Below are 20504 nucleotides of genomic sequence, written 5' to 3'. Positions count from 1 at the left end.
ATAGAATAAAACATTTTCTAAAACAACATTAGGTCCAGAAGATCCATTTAAAATTTATTATTAAAATGTATAATATATCCTAATCTATATAAAAATATGGAATTATATATTTCTGTATATCTGCTTTGTGACAATGCCCAATCAATTGAACTGAATTAATATTTTATGTAGTTTTGTGCAAGATCTAACAAGATTGAAAATGCAGAACATTTTAAGTTCCTTTATGAATTTTTTGGCTTGTTAAGTTTTGTCTGGTTAAAGAACGGCAGTTTCTACAGTTGCTAGTGTGAAAATTTGTAATCATCCTCAGACCTGCTCAACTTTATTCTTCACATTTGAACACCGGCGTAAATTGCTATCAATTATCACTTAAAAATATACCCAAAGACTCTTCTATCTCTAGCCCACAATCATTTAAAACAACTGACGAGCCAATCAGCATGTGAATCTAGAATGATTGACAGGTTTGAACTGTTTTGTACTCTAAAGTATTAATGAAGGTGCCTCCTGGAAGCCCCGCCCTTTTCCTCATCTCACTGAAAATCTTGCTCATGTGGAAGTTTAATGAAGTTTACCTAATGAAAGGAAACTGGAAGCACATGAGTATTCTATAACATTTGAGGAGATGACCACATTTCCTCGCCATGATGGTCAAACCAGTAAGGTATATATCTATGTTTTTTCTGATTGATCAAGTTCAAAATCAAATGGCTAACCATAATGAGTGACACTTTGCATACGCAATCCGTCAGACTCCTTAATAACCAGAGACTGGGCTGACACAACCCCGGACCCCAAACACACACACACACAGTCATACTCAGCTGTACATCTCTTCACTTCCAGTGCAATGTTTACATCCATAGCATTTACTCTTGCACTTTACCCATTACAGAACCGAGTACTGGTCAGTGCTTCACTGTCAAAACTATTGCATTGTACATGTTTGCACCCATGCATGTTATGCAATACTGTGTACTGTCCTTATATCTATGTCTTATGTAGTTTTGAGTTTGATGTAACACCATGTTCCTAGAGGAACGTTGTTTCTTTTCACTGTGTACTGTATCCGCTATATATAGATGAAATGACAATAAAAGCCTCTTGACTTTGCATAAAATATGAAAGTGTAAAGCAGAGTGAAGCTGTGTGGCAATGCCATGGTCATTTTTGGCTTTTTTGCTTCTGAGATAATAACAGAAGATTCAATCATTTGAGGGGGAAAAGGAACATAAGATAAAATGTGATGACTGTGTGAATTTCATGGCTTGGTAGTGTGTTAATGTGTATGGTATTAGAAAAGGACTAGCTGACATCTTTCTGAAAAACAGCACACAAACCTCTTGTTTGTCCAGGATTGGCACTCTATGGGAAAATGTGGGTTTTCTTTGTAATGGAAATTGTTGTAGAGGTCTGTTGATTGAAAAAGCTTTTATGTTTGCAATCTGCTGTAGAATATGTTTGTTCATAATCTGTGGCCATGTATGGCTTGCCAGCAGATTATCTATGGGGTTAGTATGTGTTTGAAAATAACAAAAGCTGCCTCAGTGTCATAATATCCACAAAACAAGAGACATGTCATGTTATTTCTAGAGTTATTACTCTAATAACAGAAAAAAAAGAGATGCGATCCATTACCATGATGTCATGAGGAGAGAGTTCTTTCTTGGAATCATCTTGGAAAAAAACTTATTTGTATTTGAAAGAGATTTGTGTAATACGGTTCATCTCATGCCATCTGTTGTCAAGTGTTACCAAGAATGGAGCTTTTGAAGATTTGACAAAAATGTGTATTGGAAGGACACTCTGCATGCGGGACAGCGAGAACTGGCTCATTGTCATACTTGAGTAAACAGTTCTGCCGGAAAAAATATAGTTTTTTCACTCATGGAGAGCAAGCACATCATCTTTAAGGCATTAGAGGGAGCCACAAAGTGTGTGAGATTTCACTTTCAATGTGCCATTCATTCTTTTGGGTGCTCTGTTAAATGGTAAGTAATATCACTGGCATTGGACACTCAGACAGCTGCCTTACAAAGTTGTGCATGTGTGTGTCTGGACACTGATGAATGCCTGACACATCGTCATGTGTGCTCTTCATCGCTGCTGGTCTGGTGCTGAGGGTTTGGAGATCTCTCCTGAGCCCGTGTTTATCCAGCCTCAAGACAAATAAATGAAGAGCCACAGCTCAACTTTGGAGCCCACAGCAAAGACCTTGACCTTCTACTCCCAAAAAAAACACCCCTGCCCCCATGACAAACAGACGAGGATTGACCTCATTTGCTTTATCTCTTTCGCTTTGTCCTACTACTGAAAAACATCACCCCAGCCATTAGCCTTGACTGACAGAGCGTCATGTACAAGCTGTTGTCTGGGTGTCCTTGTGTATACCGTGAGCCTTAGCCTTAAGTGTGCCCTGAGTGTGCACTTTCTTAATGGCTACCAGTTCATTTATCACAAAAAAAGTTGTGCAAGAGTAACTATGTAAATATCCAATAGCTTACTAAATGATGAGAAAGACCATTGCTTATATAGTCAGATAGATTTGAAGCCTGAATTAAGAATACTGAGTGTAAATATCTTCACATGTTTCATTAACAGTCCATAAATATCTTCATTGGTTTGAATAGCAGTGTATAAATATCCTGAGTGCCTAAGGAGGATACTGATATAATCTCAGAGCCAAGTAAATGGCTTCAGCAATGAATGTGGAAAAAGTTCATTCTCCCTCCTGCTTGTGTCTATTATTCTTTTTTAACTTCTCTTCATGTGTACACTTTCTCTCTTCTTCCCACCTCTTCTCTTCCTGTTTTTTTTCTATGTAACATGGGCAGAAAGTTAAAGTTTGAGCAAAAAACCTTCCAAATGAGTTGCACTTTGTGTATTTTAAAAAGCTTTTCTGGCACCTTCTTTGAACGGATCATCAGCAGCGAAGACAGAAAATGACACCAGCCCTAAATATTTTATCAGCTGGTGAATGGGTCAAAAAAATAAAAAATAACACTGTACACAGTCTGTACGCTGTTATCTTTCTGGTCCATGTACACTAAATGCAGTCTGTCTTTTAGCACGGGATATGAGTTGGCAGAATCACAAGCCCCGTGACGAAAAAATGTGATTAATTGCCTTTAAAAATGAAAGTGATTGGCGAGAAACTGGGAAATAAGGAATGAGGCTCTGCACACTGTATAAGAGTTAAGACTAGATTTGAGAATCATGCTAAACATGCTTAAAGCTGCGTCACGCAGCAATATGCAAGCATGATCATTTCAATCACAGCAAACTTTTTCTTTTCAAGATTATGTGTGTTGCAATTCTAGCCTTCAGGTTCTTTGGCAAGTTCTGGTCCCTAGTCAGTTTTGCCCTATAGCAATCGCATAAAAGGAGGCATTAAGTGTGCCATAACTGAATGCAATGGAAAGACACAGACATTAGAGAAACACTTAAATATTGTACACTTTGAATCAAGAACATTGTGGCCCTCTGTAGAGTGTGTGTATGTATGTGTGTGTGTGTGTATGTGTGTGTGTGTGAGAGAGAGAGAGAGACAGAGAGAGGAGAGGATTAAAAAGACAACGCAGGCAGCTTCGATGTGGTTTTTGTTCCATGTTCCAAAAATGCTGGCTGGAAAGAAAAAGGGCCTTTCCGGACCTGCCTGACCTATCCAGATGCTCTACTCCTGGTTGGAGTCTTGTCGCCTGGTGGTGCTCACTGCTGGGTAGGTCTGCAAGGACGGCCTGTGACCCAGGGGACTGCTGTGGATAGAACCACTTGGAGACCATCACGCCATCACAGAACTGCTGTTCCTTTAGTCAGCTTTTGGGAGGAAGGAGTCAGTGCTAAGTCTATAATGAACTCAGAAACTACATTGCCCCAATAGTTCCTCAAGAGCCCTTGCACAATTTTTCCTGACTGTAAACTGTTGAAGAAATGACATTATTTACATTTACATTATTTACTGTTTAGTGTCACCCAGATCTGGATGGGTTTTCTTCTGAGCCTGGTTCCTCTTAAGGGTTCTTCCTCATATCATCTCAGGGAGGTCCGCCGTTGCCTCAAGCTTGCTCATTAGGGATAAATAGTAACTTTACTTTAAACTTTTGTAATTTTTTCCATGTTTCTGTACTTCCGTTAAGCTAAGACACTGTGTCCCAGAAAAATTTTACTAACAGATCATGAAGTTTGATAAGGTAGATTATAGTAGAAACAGATAAGTGACTAAAATAAGTGATATCAGTTTCATCAATTGAACTGAATAAAACATGAAGGCTGATTGTCATGACAGCTGAAGAGAAAATATCTTGTGCATCCTCTTCAATCATATATCCCACCTGGGTTGGTTCTCAGCTGGGGAATCCAACCCGGCCCTCAGCAGTGAGACTGCAGAATCCTGGACCACCAGAAAAAATTCTTAGGGGGACTGTGCCGCAGTAGTGCCTCAAACTTTATGTATGTTGTGCTATTAATTGCACCTATTTAAACTGATAAAGCCCTTGGTCTCTGATTATTTAACATCTACATAGTTCCAATAAAATAGTTATTTCTAACATTCTCTCCATTTAATTAGGTCACTTGAGGTCACTTGAAACAAAACTGCTAAAATACAGGGTGTTCAGAACCTGGCAGTGTACATGAGCGTGGAATGAAGTGAAGGCTTTCATTATACAGGGCTCGGCAATTGTTTAGGAAATTAAGACCTTTCTTCACAAAAACAACAAAGATCATAACTCCTGTCATTCTGAACAATATTGCAATTTACAAATTACATGTGATGTGGTAATGTCATATTTGGTGAAGCAAGTCATCGTTTACTTCAATGTCCTTTTAGTACTGACATCTGGTCCAGAAGCCATGAACCACAACCTACCTCTTGCTAATTATAATGCAGCACACTGCATGCATGCGCCTTGCCTTTTGCAGTTCTGATTTCGTTTGTATTTTCATCTGTCCTGCAAGAATAGAAGCTTTGATGCAATCAGTCGGAAATGTGCAGTGTAATCCTGGGTGCTGTATATCACACAAGCTGCCTAAAAAAAGCGCCTGAGTCTACCCCCTGAGCAGCTGTCAGCAGTGCTATCCTTTAACAAAATGTTTACGCCTCATTTCTCCAGGCTGTGATAATTAATAGAATTACAAACTCCAGTGATAGTGTATTATAGTCAGCAAAAGGTTGCACAGAAGTAGTTGCCAATTCCCTGCTTACAAAGATCTGGGTAAGCAATGAGCCTAAACAGATTAGACAGCTTTCTTGTAGATGTGGTGATAATAAATTTATACTTTTCAGTATATTCTTTAAAAATTCTTCTCTTCAGTTCACTTATCATACTAGAAAGGGCTGAAAAAGTTTCAAAATTCTCTCCTTTCTGACCTGAAGATCCAATAAGCTGCTTTCTGCGTTTTGAGTCAATAAACTATAGTCTTTATACTTTAACTGCTGTCTGCAACATGATGATCCCTGATGTATCATATAGCTATAGGAGGTCAGTAGGAAAATACTTTCATCTTGCCGACAACATCCATGAGCACGTTCTATTGGAAATCTTTTCCGCCATCAAATAAGTCCTGTTGCATTTCTTCTTAAATTCAGTCCATGATGTCATGAAAAGGAGACAGCTCAATTTTATGGAAGCTGCAGATGTAGTGTTGGTTTGCTGATCCAGGGCCTTGTAGGATCACATATCGTTCCTCATTTGAGACAGATTTATTTTGAGCCTTGCTTCACTTGTCATAAATCTGGCCCGGGAATTCTAAAAAGCAGTTAGTCATGTGTGTCTCTGCGACGTCCCAGACAGCATGTTAGGTGGAGAATGTAACATTAACACATTGATGGTCCCCTTGTTGTCTGACACTATCATTCAACCAAAACTGTACACTGAAATCATAACTTTTCTCCATTCGTTTATTAGAAAACCGTCTCTAAATTAGGTCAGACTGCAATGTGCATGTAGTAAAGGCTGAAACTTGGTCCAATATTAACATGACATGAACAGCTTTCTACTGGAAAGTAAAAGAAACGAGCGAGAAATTTTCCTTCTGTTTCTCCATTACTCCACAACCCTCCCCCCTCGCCCCCCGTGTCTGTCTCACACAAACTTTCACTTTTTCTCCCTCTCTCTGTTTTTGTCCCACTCCCATTTTCCGTCCTCTCACATACAATTTTTCCCCTCATGCCTTTAGCCCACATCTGGAAACTTGGAAAAGACACACTAGCATATGACAGGTGGCAATTTTCCTCTCACGTGCAGACAGGACAACATGGAACTCTGTGAGATTTGCTCCCTCTGCTTTTAGTTCTGCTTCACATTCTCACCTGGACATGACCTGCAGTCTCGAACTGAGTCCATCCACAATGTACTATTTTGTTCCCTTTCTAAATCCCGCTACAATCCCAGAACCTCCCAAGCCCTGAGCCGCAGATGTGGTCTATTTATATCAGCATTTGAGCCCAACGTAGCACCTTTAGGGCTCTAGATTTCTGCTAAAGCCCTCAACTCACGCAGTCACCGTCCTGCATTGTACAGAATTAAATCCGAGTAATTTATGAGGGCCTGCTTTTGATAGCCACAAGCGCCGGGGCAAAACAATGTGGAGGATGGTTTTGATCAAGAGCTGGCCTTGGAAGCCGGGCTAAAGAATGAAAGAATGAAGGCTTCAAATAGGACTCTTCCTGCTGTCCTTCTTCCAGCGGTTCGAGGCTCGGTGTGGCCTGAAGCCAGGGAGGCCGGCTGGCAGGATGAAGACATTAGCTCAGGTCTCTTTGAGAGGATACCGTCGCTTGATGACAGACTCCGGCTTTTATTAAAGAGGATGTCAGATTAAATGAAGTGGCCAATGTCATGTGACCGGATTCATTAAATTGTATTTTTTTTTTAAAACAGATGTCTTTTAACAGGATGCTTCACAGATTCTCCCTTAGCTAGATTATCCGTATATCCACAGAGGGCTAGGGTAGATGTGATCTCATCTTTTGAGCATGAGTACAAACCTGGTCACACTAGGTATAAAGCACCATCCTGACTTTCATCAGAAGGATCCTTCTTATAAACTTGCAGATGTTAAACTAGGAGACAAAAAAAAACTAGGAGGTGTTGTAAAGGCTTGAGGTTCAGTAGGTGACTAGATGATGTCCACATGTCCAATTCACACTGCCAGGTAGTTACAGACTGGAAAACTTGAGCAAGTCTTTGGACATGTCTCTTGCATCCCCAGGTGGCTCAACTCAGTGTGTGTATGCATTTGTGTATGTGTGTATACAAGCGACTTCCCATCTGTTTTCCAATGCAGAGAGTGTGTTACGAGTCTTCCTGCTGGCATAGATCCCGCTTGTGAACTGGTCTCTAATAGCCGGGATTATTGCAGCTCTTTTACACATCACTTCAAATCCATGACCAGAGGCCAGTCACTATCATCACTGCTACAAGGAGAGATGTAAGAACACAGAGTGTGTCTTCAAGCTAAACAAACAGTGCTTGGTAATGAAGAGCACTTGCTCCGCAGGGACAGCCAAGGTTTTACAGGGATCTATGAACAGGATTGAGCATGTGCAGGAGCTTTTCACATATGTGCTTTGAAATCAAATGCTTGGAGAATCTGGCACTGCAACAGCCCTGCTTTATGTGGGGACGAGCGGTAGAGCTCCAGAGCCTTTTACACCGATCTGCCAGATTTGTGATGAACCAAGAGTGACACGGATTAACTTTCCTTCATGCGACTGTCCATCTGTGATGGATCAACACAACTGCTTTTTTTGATGCATTGTTTAGCCATTAACACACAACTGACTCCAGTGAGCAGCTGAATAAATACTGGAATGTGTCTAAAGCTATAAAATCAGGAAGCAGCAACTCAAAATGACTTTGTGATGTTGGCTTCCCAATTAACAAACTAGCAACGTCATAGAGACATAATTTGTAAAAATCAATATGTTGGAATTTGGAGAGAGAGAGAGAGAGAGAGAGAGAGAGCAAGTAGTTGTTCTTTCCTGTTATATAGCTGGTTTTGTGTGGGGGGGGGAGTGAGAGTAAGACTGAGAAATTTCCAAAACACAAGGACTATAGAAAGCTCTTATCCAGGGAACATATACCCTTTTATCACAAGCACTTCACTATATGGCCCAGTAGCAGTTACCCTCCTTTCTCTGCAGGTCTTAAAGTTTGCTTTTACTGCTATTCATCAGACAACCCAGGAGCAGAACATTTACAAAACAACCTGCATATAAACACCTACCTAAGGCCCTCTCATGTTTCTAGGGCTTATCTGAGGTACAATACAGTCGTGCATTAGAGCGTTCGGGGCTGCACGATGGGAATCTTCCCGAGATATGTTTCATTATCACAGGATTGGATAGCCGACTAGAGCAGAGGAGCACAGTCTGTTCCTATCAGGTTTCCATTTCCACAGCTCTCTCGGCTGTGAGGTGTTGTGTGGGTATGGAAAAGAAGACATGTTCCAGCATGGCACACTGATATAACTGTAACTTCACTCTGCTGGGGCCTGTTGCTTATCTATGTTAATTGCTCTAAAGAAGGAATGGGATTTGATGCTTGCCTTATATGCCAGAAGTGCTAAAGCTGAAGGTGAAGTCTAATTGACACTGACGTAAACGCACGATAAGCCAGCTGACGCTTGAGATGGTGTTAACGCTTTTTAAAGCACCATGCAACCCTATTGCATGACTTGTTCTCACTATAAACCCTAATAAAATTGGATTTTTGTGGCTTTGATCATTTGCTCCTGGCTCTGTACTGCTTGTTTTACAAGCTGTCAGATTGTCACACCGTTTGATTTTGTAGGCTTTATGGTTTCAGCTGTTATTATGAGTGAGAGAAAGAAGCACAGCAGCAACAGGGAGCATCCGCCAATGACACAAGTGTCGCTTTTTCGGTCAAATTGTTCCCATGCAAATCTTGATGGAAATGACTAGCCCAGATGATCCTATCCAGACTCCATCTCTATCGTATCCTGATGTGTGGAAGGAGAACAGAACAATCTCTGGGTAAGTGGTGGCCCATTTTGTGAGAGCTGTAGCACATTACGATGTTCTCAGACTATGAATCGTAATCATTGCCTTCGGCATAGATCTCCATCTGGCAGTCATCAAATGGCAGTGCCCACATGCACAAAACACGAAAGAGAAGGAATCAATTCATTACAAACTGCTGCTCTTCCGCTCGTGTTGTGTGGTAGATCTGGCAAGTGTACTTACAGATGTGTGTGCATAAACACTAACATTCACACTCTCTCATACCTTATAGTTACAAACACACAACTTCCCTTTTGAGTCAGTAAAAAAGCCAGAATAATCATTTTTGTTCCTCCACTATAAAACAGTCTCATCGTTACTTTACATTCCTTATAATGTCTTCCACCTGCCTCCATTTATCTGCATTTATTAAGCAAGCGGACGCTTGATGTTTGGGCCGAGGAGCAGAGGATCAAAGTCTGTAAAGTAGCAGGTTACGAGCCCGGGTTCATGTTGGGAGGTCTCTCCCTAATTACTTCTGTTTTCTGTCTATAAATTAGGGCCAGAATGAGTGGATTAGAGGAGCGGAACTGCAGTTAGGCTGTTATGGAGGGCCTAAGAGAGAGAAAGAGAGAGAGAGAGAGAGAGAGAGAGAAAGAGAGATGGAGAAATCATGGCTATGTGTAGGTCCTGTTGGCATGAGCCAGGTGCATTGGAGCAGTGATACTGTTATAACTATTTACTGAATGTTAATTCCTTCAAAGTGATTCGATGGCAAGGTAAAACATTTGAGGAAATGAGAAAAGGCACCATTGGGATTACTTTGGTGAAATACACTGACCAGGCATAACATTATGACCACATGCCTAATATTGTGTTGGTCAACTTTTTGCTGCCAAAACAGCCCTGACCCATCATGCACTGTGTATTCCTTTCTATCAGAACCAGCATTAACTTCTTCAGCAATTTCAGCAACAGTAGCTCGTCTGTTGGTTTTCGCTCCCTACGTGGCCACCTATGACCCTGTCACTGGTTCACCACTGTTCCTTCCTTGGACCACTTTTGATAGATACTGACCACTGCAGACCGGGAACACCCCACAAGAGCTGCAGTTTTGGAGATGCTCTGATCCAGTCGTCTAGCCATCACAATTTGGCTCTTCGTCAAACTCGCTCAAATCTTGTTGATGAGAAAGGTCATAGAAGAACAGCCAGGCTGGTTCAGGGTAACAGGAAGGCAACAGTAATTAAATAAGCACTCTTGAGATCTGTGGTGAGCAAAAAAGTATCTCAGATTGCACAATTTATCAAACCTTGGGGTGAACGAGCTACAAGGATTAGGATCCACTAATAACAGCCAATAACAGGAATCTGAGGCTACAATGGCACATCGAATGTTTCAGTGAGTTCAGATTCCTGTTCTTAGTAGATCAGAGTGGGAGCCAATGTGGTCTTCTGTTCTTCTCTTTACAGCCTGTCTGAACAAGGTTTGCATGTTGTACATTATTAGATGCTTGTGTCATAACTTGAGGTTTTACAGTAGTAATGCAGTTATGCAGCTGTGCCTTTACATGAAAGGGAGCAGAAGGAGCAAACCTCAATTTGCATTATAGCATGTAGACTGCTCAAGTCTGTGGTATTTGTAATTTTCCATTCATATGTTACAAGTTACAGTCATGGGAAAAAGAAAGTACACCCTCCTTTAATTTGTTGTTTTTGTTTACCAGGGCCTGAATGACAATTGTGTGGGCCTCACTAACAAATAACATTAAAATAAAAAATCAAAAATTAAACCAACATTCCGAAACCAGGTGAGAATAAATAAGTACACTGGGGATGTGGTGGCTCAGTGGTTAAGTTGTTGAACTTTTGATCAGATGGTTGTGAGTTTGAATCCCAGGACCACCAAGCTGACCACCACTGGGCCCCTGAGTAAGACCCTTAAGCCTCAGTTGCTCAGTTGAGGTTAATAAAAATTAATCTAAGTGGATAAGAACATCTGTTAAATGCCACAATAATGAATTAGCAGCCAGGTTTATCTATGGATGAGTGGATGGATGGATGATTGAATGAATAGTTGGCTGGCTGGCTGGCTGGCTGGCTGGCTGGTTGGATGGATGGATGGATAGATGGATGGATTATTGAATGAATAAATGAATGGATGGATGAATGGGTGGATGTGTGAATGAATGAATGATTAAATGAATGGATGGATGGATGAATAGAAGGATGGATGGATGGATGATTGAATGAATTAAATACTATCGGAAACAAGGGCTTTTTTGTTTCTTCATGCTACTTATTTTTTCCACCTGGTTTCTGAATGTTTCTCTTGCTTGTAAATGTTAGTGAGGATCATACAGTTATTATTTATGTTCTGATAAATCAAAACAACTGAAGGAGGGTGTACTTTCTTTTTCTCATGTATTAGTTTGTCTTTAAGAACAATATGTTAAGGATTCATTCCAGTCTTATTCACTTCTCCACCTGTCATCTTGCCTTTTTAAAGTTTCTGTGTAGTACTCAGATTTGGATATTTTTAGTACGGCTATCAGTATCTGTTTTTGATTATGTGACTGGTGTCTGGAGAGTGATGCCCCAAGCTGTATTGAAATGTACTGAGCTACTCCATCTGTTGTGAGTAAACACACTCAAACAATGCCAGATATCTCCAAAATCCCCATGCTTAGTAGAGCAGCATGGTTCACTCTGAAGTGTACACAAAACACAAACATACACGCATTCATATACACACACACACACACACACACACAGGGTGGTACCGGATGGTAATTCCCAGGCAGATTAGCCATTTGTGTGTCTGTTATGAGCTCAGACATCCCATCTATCCCCCACTGTGACCTCTTGATGGTAATCTGACTCATTACAAATGCAGCTATTACAGTTCCAGGACATCTGGGAAGTAAGGGACATCACTTTTGGCATCCATGTTTGAGAAAGAGCAGCACTGTGAATGCAGAGGTTTCCTTCAGATTCTTTGGTTTCCCCCCACCTCCCAAACACATTCCAGTAGGTAGAGTGGCTATGCTAATTTTTACTCTTAGGTGTGAATTAGTGTATACCTTTAAACATGTATTCACACTTCATGTGTTCAGTGTTCTCAGGCGTGCAGTTCCACCACGTCTCTGACTAGAGTGAAGCAGTGAATGAGTGAATGATTGAATGAATGGATGGATGGATAGATGGGTGGGTGGGTGGATGGATGGATAAATGAATGATTGAATGAATAAATTATTAAATGGATGGATGAGTGGATGGATTGATGGATGGATAAATGGAATATATGGATGGGTGGGTGGATGGATGAATAAATGATTGAATGAATAAATTAATCAATGGATGGGTGGATGGATGGATGGTGGATGGATAATTGAGTAAATAGATGGATGAATAGATGGATGGATGGATGGATGGATGGATGGTTGTTTGGATGGATAGGTGGTTGGTTGGATGGATGGGTGGGTGGGTGGGTGGATGGAATGTATGGATGGGTGGGTGGATTGATGAATAAGTGAAGCAGTGAATGAGTGAATGATTGAATGGATGGATGGATGGATGAATGGGTGGATGGATGGATGGATGGATAGATGGATGGATGGATGAATGCACGATGGATGGATGGATGGATTATTGAATAGGTGGATGGATGAATGCACGAATGGATGGATGGATCAATAAATGAATGGATGGACAGATGGATGGACAGATGGATAGATGAAAAAAATAACTTTGGACATCTGCTGTACAAGAGACATATGCAGCAGTGGATTGCAAGGAACGTTTGTAATAACAGAGAATTACTCTCAAATGCTTAAATACCATATTTCTCCTCACTACCCCTCTTTTTCACTCCTTTTCTTTTTCTCTCACCCTGTTATGATTATTTGTTCATTGTGGACATGAGTAGAGAGCAAGAGGGCAGTATTGTGTGGCCACTTATCCCTGCCAGCTGGTATGGAACTAATCAGAGCTGAAATAGTTCTCATTAAATATGAGCTGCTTTTTTTCTTGTGACAGGTTTTGTGTGTGTGTGTGTGTGTGTGTGTGTCAGGCTGGACAGTGTATCTATGTAGCAGGTTTATTATAGCATTAGACTTGCTAAGCCTGTGTTCCTCAGCACGTGCACTGCATACATTCAAACACATGCACTGCATACATTCATATACAAACATACATTCAGACACTCTCACTACAGCCAGACCCTCACCCTCATCCTCAGCCTCATCCTAAGCCTCACCTTCATCCTCATCCTCTCCCTCACCCTCAGGTATGAATAAGATGAGAGGAGTTGCTTGCTGATTGCTTCATGACTTATGTTTAGATGCCCATGGCAGTTGATACAGATGAAAGAGACAAGAAAGGCACAGTGAGACTGCTAGAAAGAGCACAACCAGAGATCACAGAGAAAAAGTTTGACAAATGTGTGTGTGTGTGATTCAGGGCAGCACAGTTGGATGTATCAAAGAGTAAAATTTATGGCAGAAGTCAGATTATCCAAAGATGCCAAAGTTGAAAAAAATTTGAAGGCTTGCTACTATGAAATAAAAACTGAAGTAATAAATTTGCAACATGGGCAAAAAATAAAGGCGGAGAGGAAAGAGACAGATGAAGGTTCAGGAGCAGGACGAAAGCGAGAGGTGCTGGGAATGTGGGAATGGAGGCACGTGTCCAGCTGGCCGAGGCTCGCAGTCGCATGATGAGCCAGAGCTGCAGAGCTGGGCTGCTGGCCACAGAGCAGAGCTGCATACAGGGATGGAGGGATTGAAGGATGGAGAAATGGAGGGATGGCTGAACGTAATCTCTTCCAGGTCTAAAAAAGTGCAGGTCTGTTCCAGAGAATTAAGCTTCCATAGCAAAGTATGCTGATTCTCCTACATCTATTACCATGAGTGGACCGTGAAATCATTCGCTTTTATATGTGAGATAGAGCTTTCTTTTATCAGCTGTTCGGCTAGGTTGTGGCTAGACAGTCATATTTAATGAAGACACATGCACTGTACTAAACATATGAACTTTATCAGTTGAAGTATTTAATATATTGTGCTGTTGTTTTTCTTTCTTTTTTAGAAAACACTAATGTAGTTATGTCTTGCATAAAAGAATATTTTTCTTTACGAGTTTGGGCGTCTGACAGGTGCGCCAAAATTTCTCTCTCTCTTTCTCTCTTTCTCTCTCTCTCTCTCTCTCTCTCTCTCTCTCTCTCTCTCTCTCTCTCTTGCTCGCTCTCTCATGACTCAAGTCCTAACATTGTGGTTGAAAAGTAAGACTCCTGGCACACGCAGCCTCCCTCACAATAGTGTGATTTGCACGGCTTCACAATAGAAACTCGCGTCTGAGATAAATCATACCGACACCATTCTGTACTGTGCGGTACACGAGAAACAAGGCCAGGAAACATGCGTTGGCCAATTCTAAAGTCTGCCTGGGAAAAAAAATAACTTCTCCCTCCTGTGCCACATACACATGTGGCTTAAGAAGCAATACTTCATCTGTTTCTTGAGAGAGAAGGTGTGACATTGCACGCTTTGTGCCATGTGTATGTGGCTGTGGGTATTATGCTAGCTTTACCCTAGATCTGCTTCCATGCTGCTGAAAGATTTTATTATCTGAGATTTGAGAATGGTGAATGATTACTGATGTAAAGCATCACATCAGACCTACTTGGAAGAAATGAAATAAAAAAAATGCACCTCAATTTTTTAAATAATTGTGGCTTGACATACTATTTAATAAGCAGCTATGCGAATAGATCTGGTTTTATTTTATATTATGTTTTATTATATTAATAATGAATTTTTTTTTTTACTCAAACTATACTGCATTAACAATTTGCCAGGAAATTCAGTATGTGTGAGGTTGTTTTTAGTCTTTTTACTGAACTCAGGACTGGTAAAGACTGCGAGCGATTCCGTGATCTGATCCCTGTTCCTCTTGTAACACTAATCTGAAACACGGCACGCGTCACATCTGATGTGGAAGCTAGCTGCACTCAGTGACACGGAATACAGTTGATGTAATTTATCGCATTACTTATCGCATTCATAGTACAGGAGCATTTATTTCGTGTACTTTTGTAGTGCGAGTGGCTGCATGGAGAATCCATCTGCAATATTAATATTTGCTCCATGTTTGCAGGTATTCCTGCACAGCGATATGCCATGCAGCCAAATGTGCAGAAAAATAATAAAAAAGCATCAAACAGTGAACCTTATTCCTCCTATTTGCAGCCTCTTGTACTCAGATGGGACGTATGAAAATGAGATTTTATTCTCATGTGAAGGCAAAAACCTGTCATTATAAGCCCTGCTGTTTTATACAAGTAACATACTACGTACATGTAATACATGCAGCGACCCACTCACAGTATACAGTGAACAACTAAATTGTACCCTACCTATTGCGCAACACACCTTTAATCATCATAGGCATATATAATAATTACACACACCAAATTGGGGAGAAAAATAAAATTATAATTGTTGACCTCTGGCTAATTTGATGCTTTAATGGACAGTGGGACAAAGGAGTTCTTAAAAGCCTACACTGAGGAACTCTGAGGCGTCTTCCCAAGGGAAGAAGTTCGTACTGAAGGACATGTGTGGGATCTGAAACCATTTTTTGAGCCTGTCTAATAACTGTTTCTTCAAAAAGACTCTGAAGTGTGGGAAATATTTTTTATGGCAATTTTCATGAGAGAGAGAGACAGAGAGAGAGAGAGAGAGAGAGAGAGAGAGAGAAAGTATATGTGTGTAAGAGAGAGAGAGAGACAGAGAAAGAGAGAAAGTGTGTTTGTAAGAGAGAGAGAGACAGAGAGAAAGTGTGTGTATGAGAGAGACAGAGAGAGGGAGAGAGAGAGAGAGACAGAGAGAGAAAGTGTGTGTATGAGAGAGACAGAGAGAGGGAGAGAGAGAGAGAGGTCATTACAGAGCGATTTCTGTGTGTAAGATAGAGAAAGTGTGTAAGATAGAGAGAGAAAGAGAGACAGAGAGACACAGAGAAAGAGACAGAGTGTGTGTGTAAGAGAGAGAGAGTTAAGAGAGAGAGAGAGAGAGAGAGAGAGACAGAGAAAAAGAGAAAGTGTGTATGTAAGAGAGAGAGAGAGCGTAAGAGAGACAGAGAGACACACAGAGCGAGAGGGAGACAGAGAGACACACATAGAGAGAGAGAGAGAGAGAGACAGAGAGAGGTCATTACAGAGCGATTTCTTGCAATTATCAATGAGGCGACAAATGCTGAGTCAGAAGCTCAGGCAGTCAGATGCTCTCACAAACACAAACAAGCGGCTGTGATCTCAATCCTGCCACACTCTGGCAGACTGAAGAACTGCACTTCAAAAAAATCCTGTGGATTCCAAAAAAAAATCCCACAGCCAAAGGAGAATAAACCATTAAAGCCGTTTTGATTCCCTTCACACTAGAATTAAACATGTATGATTTTGAGCGGTTACACGCAGATAAAGAACAGAGCTCTGCGTCCCAGCACTGGGATCAGGAACCACAGTTTTATTCAGGATAATCTTGCATAGTGGCAGTTTGCAGTCTAGTTCAAACCAGAACAAGAACAGATCCTTTGTCATGTGAACACATACTGACAGTTTGTCACTGCTGGCAACACATGAGGTTTCGCAGAGCCTACGGGACGTATTGGATTAGACGTGCTGTTCATGAATCGAGTGTAAGAAATTGAGAACAACTGTGTAATCCACTCCCTTTCTCTTTCGCTGTCTTGCAGAGAAACTCTACAACTCGACAGGAAGAGAGCTAAGAAGAGCACTGTTCTCTCTCAAGCAGATCTTTCAGGTAAGCTACCTTTAGCTTTTTCCAAAATTTTCTTACTTCTATGGAACGAGGGGACGTATTTGACATAAGTAGAGACAGGTGACAAAATAAAAGGAACAGTGGTTCTGTTATTCTGTATCTGAGATTGGCTGCTCTAGTTTTTTAGACCGAAAGCAATCAATACAGTTAATATGATCAGCTCTATCCTGATGGGAGGGGTCTCTTCCAGGATGTTCCTCTTCCCCTCCACATTGCCCAAGGGATCATTGAATGGTGTGATAAGCATTGAAATAATGTAAACATCTTGTCACGCCTTTCACAGTCACCTGATCTCAACCCATCTGAACACCTGGGGCAAATTTCATCCCAGCGTGTTAGACAGCGCTCTCCATCACCACCACCATCACCAGCTTCCCTGCCTGAGGGAATATATTTTGGAAGCAGAGCGTTCATGCTCCAGTACAGTTCCAAAGCTCTTTGAAGCTTGCGGTATCCTGACACTTTACTAAAACACTTTGTGGAGATTATTTTTTTCCTTTTATTGGTCACCTATATTTAGATGAGGTGTCAGTTGATTGGGTGTGAATAAATATGACCTCGGCTGATTTCCACCGGATGTTTCAGAAATGAAAAAGCAGTTTTGTAAATGAAAGTCAGCATTCTGTGAAATTCATGCTAGTGTGTGTGTGTGTGTGTAGTTGTGTTTTTATCTCATTGTGCGACCAAATACTGTAGAGCTTATTAAGGTTAGTGTTTAGAACAAGCATGTGTGTGTGTGTGTGTCTGGGACATTTCAGTTACACAGCTGTTGACAGGTGTAAAGGTTTAAACTACATTTGTCATCAGGTGGATGCTTATGAAATCCACGTATCCACAAGTATTGACAAATACTTGAGATGCATATTTATTTACACTCAACACAAAACAGCGCTGTTTTCCGAGCATTGTAGTTCACATTAATCCAGACATATACACAGGAATTCCCTGTCATTCTAGCTTTTTTGGTTACAGAAGTCCAACAGACCAACCCTCTAATCATTTTTACATCAGTGATTGGGCGCGTCCTCAAAAATGTCAACGCTGGAGAAATGCTGGATATTGCAAAGCTCTGGATGCAAAGCAGAGAGACAAGCAGAAAGTGGTGCAATCAAAGATTTATCGAAGTGTGCCCAGACTGCAGGTCGCTGGTGTGCGTGCGTGTGTGTGTGTGTGTGCGTGTGTGTGTGTATGTGTGTGTGTTTAAATCTAGCTAACACTGAAAGCTCTCTTCCCACATATTATACTGCGGATTTAATGAGCTCCTAGGCCTGGCGAGGGGAGCCGAGTCACGCTTAGCAACCAGCAGCCCCAAACACACAGGGTTACCATGGTCAGAGGAAATGAAGTGCAGAGCAGAATGTGCACTTTGGACTGTGTGTGAGGGTCATATACTATATAACTAATGAATCACAGTGACACTCACAACATGCGTCAACCTGCAAAATCACAACAACAAAGCATCAAAGCATGTCATTATCAAGGCGAACATTTATTTATATTACACTTGAATAAAAATAAGTGACAGACTGCTTTGTGTGACCTTGTGTTACAGTGTCTGTTGTTGAACAGCTTTATAGACACTGTATTTAATTGAGTAGTGTGTTTGTGTTGATGCATTTGTTTCTGCTCTGTCCCTGCAGGATGATAAGGACCTGGTGCATGAGTTTGTGGTGGCTGAGGGACTCATATGTCTCATTAAAGTTGGGGCAGAGGCTGACCAGAACTACCAGAACTACATCCTCAGAGGTACTTTACAAAAACTAATAGTAGAGTAATACTGCACTGGAAATCTCTGGCTTGTTCATTAATTATTGTCAGCTCTAGCATGCTTAGATTGGATTGTGCCTCAGACAAAATGTGGACCAAAAGTTGAAATGCTTCCACAGTGTGTTACACTCAGACATATACAGCTTTCCAAATTACATATAAATATGACACCTAATAATGTGTTATAACACTTTCACACACAGAGAGTCTTTTCCGTAATGAATAGTTTCTGCTGCTCTTTCATTTAAATCTCTGGAACACTGCGAATGTGCTTTATACGTGTATCGTATTTCCATACATAAAACATTGGTACTGTAACTTTAACTTGACCTTACTGTGGGTTAAAACTTTATGGCTTGAAATCACAGTTTTGTGTGTGTGTTTGTGTGTGTGTGTGTGTGCACATACATTATATGTATATAGTGGAATCTCGGCATACAAATTTAATTCGTTCTGGAGGCGAGTTCATAAGGTGAAAATTTGTATTGTGAAACGAATGTTCCCATAAGAAATAATGTAAATACAGATCATCCGTTCCAGCCACCCAAAAATATTACCAATATCACCAATATGCAGCGTATGTAAACTGTATGGCTGCTTACGAAGAACTGATCCAAGCCAAGCATTCCATGTCAAGGGTCCTCACAGGAAGTCGTGCCACCAAGCTTAGGCTAAAAATAAAACAGACCACCCACGCCACCAATCTGTCAACAAAGAAACACCTGAAAAATCATAATACTTTTGAATGCATGCCGAAGGCAACATTGGTATCGTGGGTTGACTCTTTCGAAACAGTTTTCTCTGACTGAAAAAAATTTTGTAAAATTCGTAAACTAGCTTCAGTTGGCTTCGCTTGACTTTCCACTGACTTTTGAACAGCTCCTAGATGTACAAACAACTTAACCGACATTCATTTCGTTCGTATGCCGGAAATACTCCCCATGCAAATTCAATTCTTAAGGTGAAAATTCATTAGGGATGGCATTCATATGTCAAGGTTCCACTGTATATTCATTTAGCCCACATGTTCTTGGTATAATGTTCATGCAAAGACTAACATATGCACCATCAACATACAATGTCATGATTTAGCACAGACAGTTCATTTACTCCTCCTGCATGACTGAGGTAAGGGGTCAGGCATGTGGGGAGAGTTTAGTGTGCTTGGGGATGATGATACTCTGAGGTTGCAGGGTGATTAAGAACCTCCATTATAAGGTCGCCATCATTTCACCTGTCACTTACAGAGGTCAGGCCTCACACTTAATCTGGCTGTAAAAAGAATTTAACTCCATTGAGACCTCTTTTAAATCAGTGGTTTTTATCAGAAACAAACTTTTCATTGCTCTTGTAAAATTGATGAGTAAAAAAAAATGAGTAAAAACTGAGCCATGTTACATGAGAGATTTTGGTGACACTTTTTTACAGGCAATTTTTTTGTGTGGTTGTTCACACACACAGTTACACAGACACACACACACTCACTAGGTATCTAAAAGGCCAAGATATGTGACACATAAAGGTTTCTCCTTCCTCCATAAATGCAAAGTAGACCATCTGTAGAATAAAAAACTGCATAAGAGTTTCAAATGAGGTTGTTAGCTTTACAAAAATCCAGGTGCACATTTTGCAAAATATATAAAATATTGTTTCACAAATAAAGAATATGATATTTCAGTCTGTGTGCAGTAGAATAACATTACACTGGGAAGTGCTGGAATTACTGAAATGTTTAAATTGCTTGATGAGTAAATGCAGTCTGCAGAAGGTGCTTGTTTTTTTGCACACTGGAAAGTTGTTGTTGCATTTTATTATTAAATGTTATCCAGTTACTGAAGAAATAAATGATCATTACAGTTAGGAGTATAGATCCTTTTAGGGCCATGTGACTAAATGTTCTGATAGATATTAAAGGCATGTTGTTGCTTAGTAAAAGTT

The 20504-nt window shown here is 40.7% G+C and overlaps 1 protein-coding gene across 7 annotated transcripts in view; it reads left to right on the top strand.

The window, feature by feature from the left end:
* fhod3b (formin homology 2 domain containing 3b) overlaps nucleotides 1-20504 on the top strand; it is a 120561-nt gene that overhangs the window by 57559 nt on the left and 42498 nt on the right. For all 7 annotated transcript variants that reach the window (XM_058386987.1, XM_058387002.1, XM_058386980.1 and 4 more), the window contains exons 4-5: nucleotides 16714-16781; nucleotides 18440-18545. In XM_058386987.1, the coding sequence (XP_058242970.1) occupies nucleotides 16714-16781; nucleotides 18440-18545 (174 nt within the window). The remainder of the gene's footprint in view (nucleotides 1-16713; nucleotides 16782-18439; nucleotides 18546-20504) is intronic.

Source organism: Hemibagrus wyckioides, linkage group LG01, assembly GCF_019097595.1.
Source record: "Hemibagrus wyckioides isolate EC202008001 linkage group LG01, SWU_Hwy_1.0, whole genome shotgun sequence".
NCBI classification, from domain to species: domain Eukaryota; kingdom Metazoa; phylum Chordata; class Actinopteri; order Siluriformes; family Bagridae; genus Hemibagrus; species Hemibagrus wyckioides.
This window is presented reverse-complemented; position numbering and strand designations above follow the sequence as displayed.